This window comes from Gymnoscopelus braueri (genome assembly GCF_963280865.1).
Source record: "Gymnoscopelus braueri genome assembly, chromosome: 10".
NCBI classification, from domain to species: domain Eukaryota; kingdom Metazoa; phylum Chordata; class Actinopteri; order Myctophiformes; family Myctophidae; genus Gymnoscopelus; species Gymnoscopelus braueri.
In genome coordinates, this window is record NC_137611.1 from 17758961 (window position 1) to 17780388 (window position 21428).

The 21428-nt window shown below is 40.9% G+C and overlaps 1 protein-coding gene across 1 annotated transcript in view; it reads right to left on the minus strand.

Annotated features, from left to right (window-relative positions):
• The window catches only part of atp6v1h (ATPase H+ transporting V1 subunit H), a 32805-nt gene that overhangs the window by 7927 nt on the left and 3450 nt on the right, over nt 1-21428 (minus strand). Inside the window, exons 3-13 of the mRNA XM_080440173.1 lie at nt 20260-20359; nt 18822-18911; nt 17007-17120; nt 16510-16614; nt 13883-13942; nt 12384-12481; nt 8751-8943; nt 4596-4774; nt 3462-3587; nt 2401-2502; nt 1325-1438 (exon numbers count right to left, since the gene is read on the minus strand). Coding sequence (XP_080296299.1) covers nt 1325-1438; nt 2401-2502; nt 3462-3587; nt 4596-4774; nt 8751-8943; nt 12384-12481; nt 13883-13942; nt 16510-16614; nt 17007-17120; nt 18822-18911; nt 20260-20359 — 1281 coding nt within the window. The remainder of the gene's footprint in view (nt 1-1324; nt 1439-2400; nt 2503-3461; nt 3588-4595; nt 4775-8750; nt 8944-12383; nt 12482-13882; nt 13943-16509; nt 16615-17006; nt 17121-18821; nt 18912-20259; nt 20360-21428) is intronic.

A 21428-nucleotide genomic window follows, 5' to 3' on the forward strand; every position in this document is an offset into this window, starting at 1 on the left:
TCTGTTATTAAAAAATGCTGGCACCCAATGTGTTAAGACCCAAGGCCGATTCTACAAAAGCCTTCTAAATCAGTAGTTTGCACACTTTCAAGATTGTCACGAAGTGAAGGACTGTGAGCTTGTATATCAGATTTTTAGGTTAAAAATGGTTCAAAAACAGCCAGGACACTACATCTTTTTTTTTTAAACCTCTGGCACTCAATGTGTTAACATAACATCTGTCTCAGAATTATAAAAAAACAAATTAAACAAATGAAAATACAAATAATCACATTCACACACCGCGATACGTCTAAAATAATTCCATCATGCTGATCCAGAATCATCCCTTAAAAATAGGTAGATTCAAACCCTGCCTTTGCAATGATCATCAGTAAGTTCCCTCCGGACCCAGACTTTACAATTTTGCTAGTATTTACTATAAAAAATATTTTGTAGGAAGGAAAATATTTATCCTGTGCTATCAGTTGATTATTATTATTGAGATAGCCAGATAAAAAACATTACTAAGATCTAGTTGGAGTGGGTGCATATGATTCAATTCTATTTATTTTTGTACCTCGTGTTTCTACCAAACACCAGCTATAAATATTTATCCAACCTACATGAAGGAGACTGGTGAACACATTATTATTATTGTCTCCGCCAGGCCGAAACGCATGGCCGAGACTATGTTTTGCACCCTGTCCGTCTGTCCGTCCGTCCATGGACAGCTAATCTCCGGCACTGTTGGCTTCATCGCAGCAAAACTGTGCACACACACTCCCTGGATGTCAATTCAGAACCTCTGAACCAATTTTTTCACATGGGCCTTTTATAGCGCCTCCAGGAGGCCGCTTTTTGTAACATTTTTTTTTTACAGTACTCCTACAGATTTTGCGTGCAAATCGATACACAGTATCTCTATAGTCATTAAACGAAACGGGTCTTTCAGATTTTTAATATTGCATCCTGATTGGCAAAGAATGGCTTCCAAAGTTTGCAGGAGTGCTCCGTTTTGAACAAAATGCCTCTAATCATGAACACAGCATGATAACGCGTCACTACGTGCTGCACTATGAGCTTGTAGATCTGCTATTTTTGAAAAACATGTGCACATTTTTTAATATATATATATTTTTAAAGCGAACATTTTTTCCTCAAATCTTTGCTTCTGGGAGTCCCTGGAACAAAATGTTTTGAGATGAAATATATGTATAATTTTGGCGGTCCTTGACATGAAAAAGTTTGAGCACCACTGATATAGAAACAGTTTTCTGAAAAAAGTTTTTCAGAAAACTGTCTTAACGGGTTAACAAAAAAGCAAATCAAGCTGAGCACATACCAGTTGTGGACCATGAGTTTCTGCACCGCCAGCAGGGCGTTGTAGCGGACCAGCTGGTCCTCATGGTGCATGTGGTTCATCACCAGTTGCTTTCCGCCGAGCTGCTCAATCACTCTATAAAAAAGGGGCAAGGAAAATATGAGTGAATGCAGTTTATTACCCACAGAAAAAAACGATTTCCAAGCCTGTTTCTGTGCTTGCAGAACAAACAGCAAGTGCCACGACTGGACTGCCATAAAATAACATATTTTTAGTGAGTATGACACAGTCATGAGTGTGCGGTGGATCAACACTCATGTAGTATCGGTGAAATCACATCAGGGCAATAGGGCTACAACTATCGATTATATTCTTAGCGATTATTCTATTGATTCCTTTGGTCATCTACAATGAAGGAAAGAACGACTATTAAATCAATTACTGTAGCTTGATTAACTGTTGCACCCCTAATTGGTACATTACTGCTGGTCCAAATGCGGTAAATTGTTCCTAATTGGTGGTCTGTCATACCAGGGACAGGGCGTGCTGTGCTCTGAAACCATCGATTGTGACTGATTGGTGGTGGGGATTGTTGTTGTGAAGGAAAAACCATGATTACTCCGTCAATCAGACTGAAACAGTGGGCAGGTTGAAGAATTAAGCGAGGGTGGTGCAGATGGACGTCTCTTGACACAGTGTGCTGTCGCATCATGCTCAACAATCGGCTTGAGTTGAGGACTGCATGCGTGGTTGGCAACGGGACACTGACACAGTGTTAGGAAATGATCCGTTTAGAAATCGAGCCGCCATGTTTTCTCTTGTATTGAGCTGGACTGTGTATGGCAGACATAAGCCCGCCAAGTTACTGTGCCCGCCAGTATTGTTGATTCAAGTTACTCCAACGTGGGTGACTGAAATAGCCAAAGTTTTCATCTGGAGTTTTTTCAGATAACTGCTCTTCCATGTGGAAATGTTCCTAATTTTCATAGCAAACCAACCACTACCCCGATCAACCGGAGTAGTGCAGAGTAGTACAGGGACACACAGCTTTTGAGTGCTTTCCAAAAAATATATAAAAATAATAAAGAGACATTTACCGTTTGCCACGTGGATAGTGTCGCACGTACTCTCCCACGTCATGGGCTGCCACTGCGATGACCTGGGGATCATCTGACACCTCTAACAGCCTGGTTAAGATTCTGAGTGAAGGACGGTGACAAAATAGCAATAGCAGCATTCCATCACAACCTTGTCTGAAGTAAACAACATGCTGCTAGATAAAACATGCTTTTGAGAGTCAGTTCCATCTAAAGGATCATTCATTACCTTACTGTTAAACCTCTGGCATGAGGCATCATAACGTAATAATATTTTGGGATCTCTCCCCCTATCTTTCTCTCCCCGTTTCCTGTCCATCTCTAAAATATCTAAAGTCTAAAATACTTGTATTGTAGAAACCTCACACACATTTTAATATGCTTTGCTGGACAGGGAAACAATAACAATGTTGAAAATATGACTTTACACACTTAATCCCCATTTTATACTTTGTGTCAAGCAGCCGATCTACAAGCTTACAACGCTTTCCGAGCTTGCAGATCTATTCTTGAAAATGTTTTCGCCTATATTGATATGCCAAAACAGGGACACAGGGTAAAATAAATCCAAGGATGACAGATATTGAGGAACACTAATGGTCTGTCAGTGGGATATTCATGAGCTAATATTATTTGCAAACCCTGTGAAGAGGAGTTGCAACTGCAAGAGATATAAACACACGAGAGAGAGACGAGAGAGAGACAGAGACAGAGACAGAGACAGAGAGAGAGAGAGAAAGAGAGAGAGAGAGAGAGAAATTGCACTGATTAGTTGAGAGGCCAGTGATGAGACCAAGATGAAGAACAGATTAGGGTTTTAACCGGATGTCAATAAGGTCAGCAGAGAGCGTGACTGAAATGCCAAAGAACAATGAGTAGGACCAGGGCTCTAAGATGAACAGACACGCACAGGAAAGTTAAACAATTCTGAATGTAAGCAGGGGCAAACAAGTTGGTGCATCGGAAAACATCATTTGTTGTGGGGTTTTCTGTCACGGTGAGAATGAATTGTGTCAGTAAAAACAAATACTACGGTATAGAGTCCACATTCTCCGTCTTACTTGAGGAGCTCGTAGTTCTTCTCATTCAGACGGACGGCATTCTCCCGCCAGAACTTCTCAGACTTGTGCACGGGGCTCCATTCCAGACGTCCAGACTTGAGCTCAGAGCTGTACTCATCAAAGGAGCTGAGAGAACGGCATGGAGGAGAGGAGAACGATAGCAAAGAAAACAAGATTGAGAGGAGAATTCAACATACATCAGCCCTCAGCACTGCTTCCTCACTGCCAGTCTTTTGATAAGAGTATTGATTTCAGTAGTACAGCTTGGAGTCCTGTGGCCACAGAACAAGGGCATGCAGACGCAATACCCAGTTCAATTGGGGATGTAATCAGGGCAGCATTCAAAGATCAGGCACCAGAGCAATACGCCTCTGTTCCCAGAGACAAACAGTCTAGTTCTTCTGACCTGCAGTAATGTTGTACCATATTGGGGCCACTATCACGAGCTATGCTTATGAATTGCATACGTCACATACATGCATACACCAGTCACTGCTGTAACAACAACAACAACAGGCCATAGAATCACAAGTCAGCCTCTAAATGCTTAGCTCAGAGACTGAGAACAATCTACCAGCTATTGATTGATTGAGTCAATACTTTAGACAGAGACGTAAACAGCACGAGGTACAGTCAGACATTTGAGCTAAAAGGGTAACACAAAAAAGTCCAGGGGACTTGTTTCCATTGTGGTCCTATGTATTCATATCAACATAGTATAAAAAATAACACCAAAATACAATATCGTCAACAAATATAAAACACTATACTGTATGTACAGAGTATAAAACTGGGAGGAAACAATTAGAGAGCTTGAAAGAAACAGCATTGCAGAACCAATCCTACATCTTTATAGTGGCCTTTCATATTGGGACAGTGACATGACAGGTTTTTAAAGCAGTGGGCAATAAGTCATGCTGGTGGCTGTTCTCGTCGCTATTCTAGCAATTACTTTGCTTTTAGATGTCCCAAGATGCACCAAAACATCTGGTGACATCTAAATTACATATTAGTTGCAGTAGTGGCTACAGCAAAACATCCCCCTTCTCTCAGACACACACACACACACACACACACACACACACACACACACACACGCCCAAGCCAATTCTGCACAAGTGGCCTGTTAAGTACCTGAGGTCCTGCACACTCTCTCCCAGACGCTCCAGCAGGAATTTTATGTCCTCAGTGATGTCCTCATCATCATACTTCTGCTGGCTGAGGTTCTCCAACTGCTTAAGCACTTTGCACTGGATCATAGCCAGGGCATACTCCTGGCACGTCTCCTTCTCTCCGGACTTCTCCAGGACGTTCTGGGGAAGCACAACACACACAGTGTGTGTGAAATTAGTGAATTAATTAACTATTGATTTGAGTGGTGAAGACACTGAGAATTCTGAAGAAGGATAGAGACCTAGTATAGGTTAGTATGGTACAGAATATCCACAGGCTTAAGCTATGGAAGCAATTATAGTACCGTAATTTTCGCACTATAAGCCGCACCTGAATATAAGCCGCAGCAGCTAAATTGAATGATTTTTACATATATAAGCCGCACTGGACTATAAGCCGCGGGTGTAAAATCCATAGATTTAGGAGGTCCCCTAGTGGCCGTTAGCTGTAAAAATCCATAGATAAGCCGCACCGTTATATAAGCCGCAGGGTCGAAAAATTGGAAAAAGGTCGCGGCTTATAGTCCGAAATTTACGGTAGATAAAGCCCACTGCATGGAATTCAGTGGAATGATTAACTTTTATCATGCAAACACAATTGCTAGAATTGTGCTGCTAAAAATAAAGCTCCACAAGTGTACAATGAACTCTTTACCTGAAGAAGGCAGATGGGGCATGAAACAGATAACAGCAGATGACGAAGAATTATTATTCTATTTTTTTTAATGGATCAAATGGTGTGCTTCTTTCACCATTTTCTAGCCCTTCTAGGCTGTTAATCTGCAATCTGTAACTTTCATGTCCAACTCGGGATTTGAACCTGGGTCTCCCACTTTTATATGGGGAGATATTGCACTCATGAGCATCAGGCAGTACTACTTGTCAACCGGTAGGAGTCCTACCCGCAACCAGGGTCTACATTTCTCAATGGAAGACTATCTCCATCTACTGCAGATACATGCTAGTTATATTGTTGTAACACGCTACCGTAGAGATATTAAAATGATGTTTTTAGCTTTAAGACACATCCTATAAAATCTCATTAAATGAGAGAGAAAAAAGGGAAAAACAGAGAAAAACTAGAAAAAGTGCTCCTCGGAGCACAGGTCTCCGCCAGGTCAGGTACGTTATTGTGGCCTCCTGGTGGCGCTATAATAGGCCAATGTGAAAAAGGTGCCATTTATTCTTAGGTCATTCACGGCAATCGGACACTGCATTCATGATTTGAGGCATTTTGTTCCAAAAATGTGTTTTGCTAAATTAGACCTGCTGGTGGCGCTATAACAGGCCAATGTGAAAAAGGGTGGCATTTCTTCCTTGGCCTAGTGGGAATGTGTTTGTGAAATTTCACGGAAATCGCAAGCTGCGTTCACGATTTGAGGCATTTTGTTCAAAACGGACCAATCCTGCAAATTTTGGAAGCGAACCTTAGCCAATGAGGATGGAATATGGGAAATCGGACAGATCCGTGTTGATCACATGACTATAGAGATACAGTGTACCGATTTGCATGACGTTTGCATAAAATCTGTAGGAGTAATGTAAAAAAATGGGTTTTTGCACAAATCGGCCTCCAGGTGGCGCTATAACAGGCCATGTGAAAAGAGGTTCTGAATTGGCATCCAGGGAGTATGTGTGCACAGTTTCGCAGCGAACGGGCCAACGGTGCCAGAGATTAGCTGCTAACACACGGACAGGACACACGGACACACACACGGACGGACGGACGGACGGAGGGTAAAACATACTCTCTCGCCATGCCTTTTGGCCTGGCGGAGACAAAAAGAATAATCACTGCAGTTAGAAGTGAAGCAGGATGGGTTTGATGTTTTACAATGATACAACCAAGCTCTTGAAAATGTGGTTGAGGACTTCCAGATGGGCTGGATGATTCACCATTCATTGTTTTTATAAAAAGGATAACTAAATCATTAAGTCTCATACTGCCTTGCTTAATTTAATCAAGTTCTATGGAACATGACAATCAATGTTACATACTGTAATACATTCAATGTATATGCTGCATATACAGTATATACATAAATACTTACACACACACACACAGTTTCATTGGCTTTCCAAGTTGTATCATTGGATCGGAAAAGTGCGCACTAGGCAATGAGCCTGTCCTGAATTTGCTCATTCTTCAGGGTACAGCCTCAAAACACTGCAACATTTGAAGAACAAATAAGGTATATAATATATATGTTTCCTGAGGATCGTGTCAAGCATCTGTCTGCAGTTTTCATAGCAGTGTGTCCAAATTGCAGTAGAGAAGACTTCTCCCTAAACTAACCAATTTAAATGGGAATATATTAATGTTATTGGTTTGGGTGAAACAGCCGTGCTAGCGTGAAGGCTATAATGAATTGGCTTTGGAGGCGGTTCAAAGCAAGAACTCATCCTTCAGCTAGGCACTGAGGCCAACCGTATCCATCAAATTATGTCCCCAATTAATTGCTGTCCGTCAACATGAGTCGCTGGAAATGTAGGCAGTCAGAATGTGGACCTACGGGAGCATATTTAAATTTATGTTACCAGTGTCCACCCTAAATCTAACCTCAATCCCAACTCTAATAGGACCCTGGGGACATAGCAATGGCCCCACTCCAGCCTGCATTGAGGTTACATTGACAGCTTTGCTATGCTGGTGAACCATGAGGACTTGAGTTAGAATCGTTCTTTTGTTTTGCCTTGTATGTCTCTCCTCTCTCTGCCCTTGGTATCTGGTCTCTCTACTAACAATAAAGCCACAAAAAGGGAGAATTTAAGAGAATCAAACCTTAATGCTGTTTGAAGATGGGATTAACAAATTGGCAATCTTTCCCTTATCAGATCCCCTTAGGCTTAAGGCCTAAACGATTTGTTTCATTTCAAAACTCCACCGTTTCTTCTAGGCATAAATCTCTTCTTGGCTGGGGTTTCAACAGTCTTGTTTGAAGGCAATTATGTCTGTTGATAGCAGAAAACGTCATATAATAATACTAGATGTCAACTGAGCAACAAATATCACAATATGTGGAATGACAGTGGGTCTACAGCATCATAAAGTGAGCAGCAAATCATCCAATTCATTTTCCACATTTATCCAGACTTTAAAAGCATGCATGGGAACCCTGTCAGAGTTCCTCCAATTAGATAACACTTTGGCAGCGAGAGAAGTATGGGGCCATGGCCTATAATTTGATTCAGTCCCCGAGACATGGAACAAGGATTTCATTACCTGGCATTAATGTAGACAACAGAGGAGGACCAGACCACGGCTTTTAGGGCTAAATCAAATATTCAATAGACGCCCTGAGAAGTGACGGTGGAGACCTGAAAGGGTCGCAGAACCATAAATTGCATTATGGGTCTCATGTGGCCTGGCTATTTTATGGCTTGTTTCATCTGTTGTTTAGTTGTTGCAGTTTTCTCTTGTTATGGTAAATGACTATGTCTGACTGAATGCAAATGTGTAGAATAGAGTGTTACGCTTGCTAGAAAAAACATTATGTTACTAGAGGCAGGGAACGTCGGTACCCCCTCATTATCTGCAATCTGTCCCAAACACTTAAGAGGACTGCATTGACGTATATGATTTCCAAAGCAGGTGAAAGAAGAACAAAGAACTAATATGATATTTTGGAGATGGAGAGAATACAAGGTTTGTCTGATTTCTCTGCAGTCAATGGCAGTAACACACATTGGACCTGGTTGAATCATGTACGTATGTATGCTGTATGCATATTGCATACTATGTTTTCCTTTTCTATTAAACAATGCAATGGAGAACAACAATGGAGCACAAAACCAGATGTGCAAGGGTCAAGGGGGACAAAACTGTTTTTTTTTTGGTAAATGTTATGGTTTAAAGTAATAAACTAAAAACAGCACGCCAAAGTCCTTCTGGTACTTTAAATTCATATGCACGGACAGACCGCATGACAGCATGTCCGTGCATATGAATTAAAAGTACCAGAAGGACTTCGGAGTGCAGGCTATTACTGTATTACTGTGAATTTTCGTGCTTTATATACAGACTGAGTGTGCTCGTTTTTGTTTTCTATTGATCACACACAGACACACACACACACACACACAGGTTCATGCTCCACACTCTCTCGTCACTACGTACTCGGAAGGCGGCCAGAATGATGCGAGTGACCTTCTCCTTGACAGACTCCTGGAGGATGTCGGACAAGGCTGGCACAACATTGTAGCGTCGCAGCTGTTCACAGAGTTGGGGGCTGAAAGCCAGGAGCCAAATGCAGAAGATCATCTGGTACTGAAGCTGGAAGCCGCACTTGTTGCTCAGGACAGCCGTAATGCTGAAAGACATAAATATAAATCAGAACATTATATACCGCAGGGCAGGCCCTAGTTTAGCGGCAGAACTTTGCACCATGGCACATGGTCTTCATTTGGTCTTTGGTAAATTTTTGGAGACCCAGGTATAATTTTATTATCTACAGGGAGCATTATGTGGGTGCCCTAAATAATACCGGTGCAAGGTGCGCACGGTATGAATTTAACAACTGCGTCGGGGGGACGATATGGAATGAGCTTTGCGCTCGGCTCTGAGCGGCATTGTGCCGGGCGGAACTTGAAAGGCTGTGTGTGTAACCAAAATGAGCTATGCTCTTTCCTTTGCCATCCCGAAAAACAAACTTTCTGAGCTGCAGTAACTCTTGGTGCTAATAGCATGTAGATTGTTTACTCATTCATTGACACAACAGAGTGGGGGATTTGCTGAGCTGTGCTGCTACATTCCAGCACGATCTCACCGTGTCAGAAAGCACATTTATTCAAGTGTTTTCAATTTGAGAAATGAGGCGAAATCGTGTCCCTGTCATTGTAAATGAGGCGTAGGCGAAGCCGTTCTGCTCCGGGCTCCTATATTGCAGGATATTGGATAAATAAATAAATACCACGTGTTTTTAAGGGTACTTTCGCCTTTTTATGTTACTTGTAAACCATACTGTTATACAGGTATTGTTGTTTTTATTAAACAACAATCAGTGGCATTGACTGCATATTAGTGCTCCTTAAATTTGGATGGTTGCTCCTACATTTTTGCTTGTGCTACTAAATGGTTTAATTGGGAACACCAGTGCTACCAAGTTAATTTTGACTCCTGCTGTGTATATGTATGGTCCAATTGATCGATTGATTTGTATTAGGATTCCATGACAACATGAGGCAATAAAGAAATCCAGAGGATAGCATTTAAAAGGCATTACTTAAAACACTTATTTCCATAGTGGTCCACAGTTACACACTCAAATAAATATAATAATAATAAACTGTATTGGTATAGCACTTTTGTGAAGCACCAAAACAAGGTGCTTCACACCACAAACCATGCCTGTAGTATGTGCGTATGCAAGTGTATGTGTGAGATGTATATATATATATATATATAGATTTATATCTAGATATAGATAATCACATAGCTTTCACAGCCACGTGCTAGTGCCAGAAATGCATTAACACATGCATTAACACTTAGACAAGCATTCTCTCTATTACGCCGTCTGATAATGGGTACATTATCTTCTGATAATGGCTTGAGAGGAGAAATGATCCCTAAAAAGATAAAGGCTGTGTAGAGGTGAGGGAAAATAATGAGGGGGCCATTAAGATGCCATTATGATACTGACCACAGACAAAAGGTTGAGGGGTACATTTGCAGAGATGGCTAGGTCTTATGCAGAATTGTCACACACAAGATTCCATTTGAAAAGTCTTATACTTTCTCCATTGTAGGCCCATCACAATTATTACATAATTTGTAGATGATCGCCATAATCATTTCCATGTTGAAAAATTCTCATACATTTTCGAACATTTTCCGAAAATAGCAGATCTACACAACGCCTCACATATTTTGAAAAGTATAACATTTTTAAATATGTCAGACATTTCTTTATATCTAAGTTATTTGTCATATCTGCCCTGTGCAATTTTTGTTTACAAAGTCAAACAGAAATGTAATTCGGGCGGCCCTCACACCTACGTCGCACCGTCGATCTGACCAATATGTCTGGGTCATAGTGTAGGGGGCTTTGTCAGAGTACCCGTTGTACCCATCTGTCTGTGTCTCTGTATCGGTCTGTCTACCTGTGTCCCTTTTATGCCCATATATGGAGATCTCTGTATCTGTCACTTCTTGTCCCTTTTAATGCCCATATATGGACATCTCTTTATCTGTCACTTCTTGTCCCTTTTAATGCCCATATATGGAGATCCCAGATGTCATCAGATTCAGTATATGCCAATATATTGGAATGTCCATATATGGGCATACTGGTTGAATCGGCGGTTCTGGACAACTGTATATCCTAACTACTCAGCGGCAGGCATCACACTCCCTCGACTTCTTGCCGCTGCGCGTGCCGAGTTTAAGTAATATGCATATGACCATATATGGACATAGTGGTCAGATCTGTGGCTCTGGACAACCGGATCTCTGGAACTGTCAGTCCTTGTCCCTTTTATGCCCATATATGGAGTTCGCTAATGTCATCATCAGTATATGCCCTTATATGGGCATGGCCCCTTTTGTGCCCATATATGGAGCTGACTGATTTGTTTGCGCCTGATGCCATGAAGACACAGAGGTTATATTTGGGCGTAGCTGCATTGGGAACTCCTTACATTATGGCTGAGTCATAGTGACATGAGCGTGACGTCAGAGGTCCACCGGCCGGCTCTCCCTTAAGCCAATTTTAATATAGGATTTTAATTAGGATATGTCCAATATTCAATGCCAAAAACGCAATTATTTGTATGACAATTAATCGTCAAGTAAAATGTCCCATTTTGCCCTATTCACCATCAGTTACATGCAGGAATATCACACGCAAGATTTAATTTGAAAAGTCTCATATCTTCAAATGTTTTATGATTTGTTCGATGTTGACACTAGCTTGCCAATATGATTGAAACACACCAACGATTTTAGATTCATACTAGAAAATGTGTTTCCATGCATCCGTTTAAATGCAATGATGTCTGTTCATAGTAGAAAACATAGCATAATAGCAGATATCAACTAGGGCAAGAAATATCACAATATGTGGAGCAAAAGTGGCTCTGCAAAATCCACCAATTCATGTCTTTATCCAGATTTTCAAAGCATGCCCGGCAACTGTATCAGAGTGGCTGTTGGATAACACCTTGGCAGCAAGAGAAGAACAGGGCCATGGCCTATAATTCAATTTTGTCGCAGAGACATTGAACTAGGATTTCATTACCTGGCTGGCATTCATGTAGAATGCTAGAAAATGTATTCAGTAGAACACAGATCTCCACCAATGTTTGTCTATAAGGTTGTCTTAGGTTGCAGTGCTTATTTTGGCCAACATAATGACATGATGCATTAGCCTGCACATCGAAGACCAACCTTTCCACCACATTTTGTATATATCCAGCCTGCACATCGAAGACCAACCTTTCCACCACATTTTGTATATATCCATTCATAACTGCTAAAAAATATCTTGTCAACAGACATACAAACAGATAGGGGGTCATTATCTCCTTGGCGGACGTAAAATTGTGACATGACATACCAAAATGACCCCCCCAAAACAACAACAACAACAATAATAATAATAATAAAGTGTAGCCACTGGGACCCAATTATAGCTTATTATCCATGATATCTTTGTCCAGTTGCAAAACCTTTTGACAAACTTTATAAAATTCACAACATTTCCCACCCTTTCCCCAGCAATGTATAAGGAGCAACTGTACAACTACTCACCAGTTCACGCCATCAGCCTCCACCCAGGCAAAGCGATACTCGTTGACCCTCAGCATCAGCTGGAGGCAGCCGGCCACACACTGGACATACTGAGAGCTCTGGAACGGACAACAGGGCACAACATTTGTTCTCAAAACATTGAACAAACTAAAACAAAACGGGAGACCCATCGATATCAGTGTGTAATCAGGGATTCAAGCGAGAGAGACGAGATTAGAAGGTTAGGTGTCATCAGAGCAGCTCAGTCGCAGAGGGATGAAGTATAGTTGACAGGCATAGACAACACAGGTGAGAGAAAAGATACCCAAACCATGACAAACTTGCATCAACGTCAACCTACCAAACCTAACAGGCAACTGCACATGCAAACCTAACAGCTTTACAGAGCAACCCATGCTAGATCACACACTCACTTTGACAGTACAAAGATACAGAGAAACAGGAAGGAGGTGGGAAGGGTGGGCAGGTGAGCAGGTGAAGAGTGCTCCATCACACCTAAGCAGAACGATGTGAATAAAGGTTTAGAGATTAGAGTGGAGGCATCTAAAGAGTAGAGGAGCGGGAGGAGGAAGAAGAGATGAAACTAATCTGTCAAAGAACTACTGTAGCAGCTGTTGTATTAAAGAAAAAAAACCCAAAGCAGACAGATCCAGCAGTATAAACAGGAAGTGAAGGAGACATGAAGGACAGAAGAGTGGTAGTGGGGCACATGTTCGGTTATCAGCCAGCCCCTCTCATCAGCAGATTTCTAAGCGTGTCTCCCAGGAATAACACATGTTAATATGTCCTTTATAACATGGCGGGATGCTGTTGCTAGGCTTTGAATGTTATTTCAATAGACTCTGTGCATAACTGTAGTCTGTAGTCACAGGTTTCCAGAAGGTGGCACATCCATTTCCTGTTTCTTTTCCCACAGCTTTGTTTCATGGTTTCAGGTTTGAACCGGAAACACATTATGACACCTTCACATGCGTTTCCCGTTCAAATCTGAAGCTATAGAAAATTAAAATTAACCGGTACCGGAAACAGGTACTGTATGCCACCTTCCAGAAACCCAGGACTAGTTATGCACAGAGCCTCCCCCCATATTCCCTTTATTTAAGGGTTTAAATGTTTTTTCTTCATGCACTTCTGGCATTAAGACAGCTTATGGTCATGCAATTCCCACTCAATACAGCTGAGCCTAATAATCAGTTGCAGCCAGTACCATGCCGCAGTTAGGCTAAATGAGATTTCACCACTGCATGTCACAAACATGTACAATAGATAGAAGACACTCGTGTCCCCGACAAAGAAGCTGGAATATTTAGTGAGAAAACTGGAGTGCAACAACAAGATGGAAGAGAAAAAGAGAGACATCGGGGGGCGGGGGGCGTTTAAGGAAAGACAAAGATGTGGATGTCCAGTGAAAGCTGACAGAAGCCAGGTTGCACAAACCCCCTGCCATTTTGCTGTGGAAGCGCCGGGGGGGTGGGGCAGCTTGAGCCGCTCATACTCACTTCACTGGGGGAAATAGTCCCTTGTCCTGTGCCTGATTCTGGACCTGTACCATGTAGGTTCTAATGGGAGAGAAACAAACAAAAAGAAAGAGGTGCCACATGGTTGCTTAGGTACTGTAGTCCACATGGCTTCCGGTGTGACGGTAGGCTGATCGTGCCCGGCACACACACACACACACACACACACACACAGCGAACTCGACCATGACCGCACAATTCAATGAGAACACATAAAAGATTATTTCGAGGCTGTCGGGGAGAGAAATAATGACAGAATGTCCTTTGGAATTTTCTTTGGCAACTTGTGAATAATGAAGAAAACTAAAGTGTGTGTGTGTGTGTGTGTGTGTGTGTGTGTGTGTGTGTGTGTGTGTGTGTGTGTGTGTGTGTGTGTGTATGTGAGAGATACCTCATGAGGATATGAAATGTTCATTGAATCAATAACACAAAAACCCGCCAGCACTTTGAACGACCGACTGAATGGGAGATAACCTCCAGATAGCTTTTAGAGAGAGATTTCTAATTACATTGCAGCGCTACATTGAGCCTAGCTGCGACCATGGCTGATCCATATTCTGTTCTTTTATCAACTCACTGCACATTGCATCTACTCAGCGCAGCATGAAGTGCCACAGCACTGCTCCTTTCATCAGAACCATCTTGGGATCCAATGAGGCCATTCACCTTAAAAAACGGTTCAAATCATGACGCTCACGTCAATAAGGCTTTCACTGTGAGGAGAACAGATGAGGCCATTTCTATTCAAGGACAATTGAAGTACAGTAGGAGGAGGCTTAGTTCAGGGCTCTGAATAGAAAAATCTAACGAGCTCAACAGACCAGGCCTGTCAGAATTATTACATAAATCGTCTAGTCGCAATTATCTGAGTAATCGCAATTATTTTGTCATAATTATTTTTGTCATAATCGTCTACTGTAGCTGATCTAGAAGCTTACAAACTGTAAGCTTGTAGACACGTTGTAAGCTTGTGATCAGCTATTTCCTCTATTCGTTCGTATAAAATGAATGTCAGTCATTTCTTTGTATGTTTCAATTATTTGACATATCTTCCCTGTGCAATTTTTGATTACGAAGCCTAAAAGGCAAGCAGGAATCGCAAATATTAGCGTGACAATTAATCATCAACTTAAATTTGTAATGGTGACAGCCCTACCAACAGGACTGTACTATAGCTATAGCCCTAGGTTCTGTCTGTTATATGAAATTCGATTTCATATAAATAGATTTAGACCTACATGTCCTGCAAGACTGGGGGCGGGACGGGGGGATTTTAAACCATTGTACCTGTTCAGCTGATTGAATCAGTTTGTTACAACAACCGTTTAATACAACTACTCATATCCTGCCAGCATGTTGCAACTGAGATACTAACTAACGGGACGTAGAAACCATCTATTTCCCCCCCAGTAGATGTCATTATTAGCGTCTTGTCATACTGTAGCAAGCAATTCCGTAACAAAAAGGCCACAGGACAAAAGCAACATGCATACAAATGTCTTCACGTTAGAAATGTGTTCAAGGCTGTAATTTGAAAAGCTCCTTTTGATCATTATGTTCTTGTCCGTTGCAATGTGAAGCTTGAGCAGCTCGTCAACAAAATTACACATTTTTATGCCATATTCTTCCCAACCTTAGCATCAATTATGTAGCATTTCAAGGAGAGTGATTTGGAATTGGGAGAACTTCATTAGTGCTGCTGTACCAAAAAAGAATGACTTTTATGTTTAATTACAAAATAAATTACTCATTATGATGCTATGAAATCAAAATGAAAACAAAAAAATCAGAAAGAAAAACATCAGTTTACAATAATATACATTATGCAAGATAATGTGTGACATGTTAACATTTTGTGTTTTCATATCAAAATTACGCTAGTGTTTCAAGGGTATCCTTATTACAACAAAGAAAGAGTAAATGAGTTGTAATGCATCATCTAAAAAGCATTCTTCATCAACAAGCCACAACAATAACAACAAAGGACCGCAATTTCACCATTACAGATCAAATGGTTAATATACAGATAGAGGACAGCCCTATGGTCAGAAGCGGAAAAAGACAGTCCCCAATAGGGACATTACTGACCAGAAGGACCTATTAAGACATACCAATAACTTCTCTCTGGCTATGGATTAATATACAAGCCTGTAGACACTGCAATCCCAACATTACAAACATAACTCAATCATCTAGGACCTGTTCGAATGGTTCTAATGTTGACATGAGTTTCATGTATGGCTCCATAACACAATTTCAGTGGAATGAAGGCAATTTAATTAATTGACTGGGAGCAAGTCACGCTCCAGTGTGCAAGCATTTCCTTTTGACCTACTATTGACCAGTTTGGCCTGCACATAGGTTTTGTAGTGGGTGTGCAAGCTTGCATCATGTATAGTACCAGTGAGATACTCTGCTACAGAATGCTGCATCATGTGTGTACAGTACTTGTAGGATACCCTGCTACAGTCAGAATGCTGCATCATGTGTGTGTACAGTACTTGTAGGATACTCTGATACAGTCAGAGAATGCTGCATCATGTGTGTACAGTACTTGTAGGTTACTTCAAGAATACATTGTGCACTGTAAGTAGGCTACAGTAGGCTACCTGTGAGCTGAGTTGAGTCTTTATCCAGTTGAAGTAGTAGTTGAGGTCACTTCCCTCCATCAGCTCACGTCCCCAGGCGGCCAGTTTGGCGATGATCCTTGCGGCCTGGTAGAGGAAGGCGGAAAAGCATATTTATAGAGCATGTTTAAATAATCTTATTTTGTTTATTTGTCTCTAATATAGACCACACCAACACTGATTCCATCATTGTTGGTGTGGCCTATATAAGTATATACTATTACTGCATCCAATGTAATCAACAAACTGTACTATAAAACTGGTCAAACATTGGCCAAATTGCAAATAATATGAGAAAATAGCAGAGCTTGTAGATCGGCTATTTTCACAATATTTATCTGTGGAACCGAGTCAAACTAAATGTAATGTCTACAATTCCAAGTGCTGGTCAGGGTGGGGGGGTCCCCAGTTCAAATATAATTATTTTTGGGGAGGTCACAGGCTGAAAAGGTTGGGAACCACTATACTAAGTAACTTACCATGTGGACAGTGAATAGGTCCTGACGATTCAGCATGGGAAGAAAGTAGGACCATGCAGTGTTCTTAGTCTTCTTGGCATAGTCAAAGAAGATGTTCACCCTCTGATGGTTCTCCTGATAGACAAGTGAATTAACAAGCAATGACGCACAATGACTGAAAAAGACTTAAACGAGCGCATTCATTTGCTGGATAACTTGTATAATCCAATCAATAGCAGCATTCAAATAAATCAACCTGGCTCATCTGATGTGTCAATAAAATAAGTAAATACAACTAGAGTGCTTTGCAAACACTATAGAGCAGTGGCTCTCAAAATGGGGTCCAGGGACCCTCAGGGTTCCATATGGTCCCTTACAGGTCTGTAACTCTGAGAGTATACAAATGGAACCAAATGGACCCCAAGGGTCCTGTCAGAGTTATGGGGGTCCTTGAAAGTTATACGTTTGAGAACCACTGCTGTAGGTCATCATGTCAGATATTAAAATGCACATGACAAGCTTAATAATGATGGTTCTCGAGGCTGATCCAGTGGAGTGCTAAAATACTTTCATTATAATACTCTCATTATAAAAAAATCTACATGCGAGTACATGTCCCTGCACAGTAAAATCCTCAGTAATATTTTAACAACCGAGTGTAAAAATGGACCGGTTTGTGTCCATTCCACAGTCAAAGGGTGTGAAATGCTCATGATTTGACATTGTGTTGTCCATGGTCAGTCGAGTGTGAGTGTCAGAGTGTGAGTGTGAGCAGTGGTGGAAAAAATACAAAATTTCTTTACTTACGTAAAAATATCAATACTCCAATGTAGAAATACTCTAATAATAAATAATATAATAATAAAGTCCGGAATTCAAAGTTTATAAAAGTACAAGAGAATTGGTATAAAAATGTACTTAACGCATCAAAAGTAGAATGTGCTCATTGTGCAGAATGTCCCAATTCACAAGTTTTCAAATGCATAAAACCTGTTATTCTAAACCTCATGAATTTGGTATACATTATTCATACCACCTTTCCCAATCTACACTGTAAAATCTCAGTGTTTATTTGACTCTGAAAGTGTACAAATGCATAGCGACGCATTGTGGTTAATGTATGTTTTGTAATAATAATCCAAATCTACAAAGTAACAAATAACTGAAGTTTTCTAATAATTGTAGTGGAGTAAAAGTACAATATTTGCCTCTGAGATGTAATGGGAGCAGAAGTACATAAAATTGGAAATATTCCAGTAAAGAAAAAAATACCTTAAAATTTTACTTAACACATAAACGAGAATTCTCGTGTTTGCAAATGTTTTATTTTATTTATTTTTTCCACAAGGGGCGCTCTAATGCAATTTAGGAATCATCCTAGGTCCCTGTAAAATGGAATGGACGGATGTGACAAGGGCCCAAAAAACGTCTCTTCCGTCCACTCCAATGAAAGGATCTTGAGAAAAAGGTCCTTATCTCCATATCTTTTTACCGTGGTGAAAACAAGCCATTTTCGACGGGCGATCACTCTACAATGGCGGATCGCATTAGAAATATTATTGTTCCAGTCGTTAGTCGGGACCCTCGACCATCACGCAGACACCCTTTGTTTACATCCGGATCCTCGTGGAGGCTTCTACAGCTCGAAACAGATCAGCGTAAACGGTAAGAACGCTGGCACTGGATGTACCCCGTTTTAAAAGACCTCTGGCACTTAAGATGTGTTAAGTACAGTACTTGAGTAAATGTGCTTAGTTACTTTACACACTGTGTGTGTGTGTGTGGGTGTGGGTGTGGGTGTGTGTGTGTGTGTGTGTGTGTGTGTGTGTGTTTTACCTGCAGAGTGTCATCGATCAGAGTCAGGATATACTGGACTGTTTGCTCCTTGGAGATGTGAGCCATCAGGTTCAGAAAGGTCTTCGCACACTGAGCACAAACAAGATGAAAAGGTTCAGAAAGGTCTTCGCATCACCGAGCACAAACAATATGAAATTGTAAGTCTTTCATCATCCATACGTCTCTAAATCAACAATGCTTCTGCTTGCCACAGTGGTTCCATTCTTCACTCTCAAGAGTTATTATCTTTACACTCTCAGAGAGATAAGATTTTGACAGAAGATTTAGCTGTGTATCTTTTGTATAGAATAAAATAAAATGACCCGCGCACACCGTCTAGACTTGCACAATAGGGACAACTTTATTTAAGCAACGTTTCGGTCAATAGACCTTCTTCAGGCATCTGAAGGCTGTGTATCTTTTGAAAACATTCCCATGTGTTAGCTCTGTGCCGTCAGCCAAGAATGCAAGACAATGTTTCTTTGAGAGAGGTAAACACATTTGTCACAGTGAAATTGATTTTATACCATTTTAATGGGAGCTGCACTGTATAGTTGTCATGAATGTATCATCTTCAGTACCGAATCAGAATATTTTAAAGGTTTTCAATACTCATTTGCAGCACTATCGATGCCACCTACACTTTCTCCGATGAAAAATAGAATCCTTCATATCCTACTTTGGGATACAGCGACACCCATATAGCCTACACACATTTACATGGAGCAGCCCCGCTGCTCACCAACCGTGCTGCTCTCAGGTTTCGTCACTCAACCCGTTTGCTTCACTTGAAAATTGTTTGATTCACAACAATGAGGTACGTTTCTGAATCCAAATTCTCTTTTAATCTCTGCCTCGCACAATTTGGCTTGACTTCTGCTCTTTCAATCTCTGCCTCGCACGATTTGACTTGACTTCTGTCCGCAACATGTTTGCAAATTAATACTTTGCAATTGAGGTGAATGAATAAGGAAAGGCAAAGGATACCGGCAAGTCTATATGTGAGCAATACTACTGAGAGAAGTTCAAAACATGGATGCTAACAAAGTTGCTGCACTACTGCAGTACCAACGTTATTTTACGATGGTGATGACATACTGCAACTATTTTATTTGAACACAGGGGAGCCACCTGTGTTTTGTCTGTCTGTTCATATCTATCTGGATGTTTCTATGCTGGTGACAATGTATATATCTAATAAAGTATATAATCATCAGCATCATCATATCTTTGGACAACTACAAAATATTGTTTTCAGTTCATGATAGTCATTAAATTCCTTTATTAAAAGTCAGATTTGTAATGCCGTCAAGGTATAATATTGAACTTAAATGTCCAGTATAGTGACAACACCAGTATTGTATGTATGCCACTGTACAAACAGAAATACAGTTGGATTCACAGTTCAGAAAGTATTAAAGTACTGATAGCTTGATACCTGATGTCCTTCATTGGTCAGAATGACCTGTTTCTCCTCAGAGTGAGCCACCTCAAACTTCTTAATGAACTCACAGTCCTCTGCAGAAATCATCTGACCCCTGCAACAACAAAAAAAGAAAGAAAACTTAAATTAAAGCTACAATCCAGGATTTTAACCCATTTAGAAAATTTGATCTGAGGCCTATTTTAAGAACGCCTTCTAAATCTTAACCTAAGTTTTCAGAAAATCTTCAATTTCTTATTCAAAAAGATTTAAGAAAATTCCTGTTGCTACAGTATATACATAGCTATATTGCTATATACATAGCAACATCTAAAATGACACAGATGCTTTCCCGGTTTTAAAGGTATAACAACGTATAGGCTTTCCCGGTCTTAATGGGTTAATTCATGAATAATCTCTCAAGAACAGATTCTGCACTGCGTGAGAATCTGTCGTGAAGGCTCGTCGTAACATGTACACACTGGGCTACAAGTGGGCGTGCCTTCAGATCAGGAAGCAGGCCGCGCTTTACCCAATCAAATGTAGTGGGCGGGATTCACATGTCCGTCGATCTTTCCCCCTCGAAACAAACCGAAACTAATTTAACAATAGCGTCCGCGGAGCAGACAAAACCACGGAAATATATTCACATTTTAACTTACTCTTTCATCATAGAAACAAGTGGGCTTATAACCAAAACGATCCATGTTCTCTGGGAGAAGTGGTGTTAGTGTTCCGTGTAGAAATATTGTTAGTGGGAATGAAAACACAAGCGCACCAACCGGAAGTGACGCGGCATAGGCATACACAAACACCGGTCTCCTTGCGCTCTGGCTCTACGTTTTCTTCCCCCCAGAGCCAACAGACATAGAACAAACAGCAGAGGGCGCTGTTTTTCATTTTCAGTTGGCGATGGGTTCCCAGATTGATTCATGAATAATAATCTTAAACAATCTGTATGGCACATTATGTTAATAAAATATGACAAACACATCTGCAGTCGTTGGAGGTGGTGTCCCTACATTAATGAGAAGTTTGGACCCTGAACATATTACTACCGGTATACTAAAAGTCTGGCATTTCTTGGCCAGGTCGGTAGTGGTAGTTTGGTTTGGTGCCCCCTTTCCTGTCCCTAATTATAGTCAGCCTGCACAATAGTGACACTCACTCTGAAAATACCACAA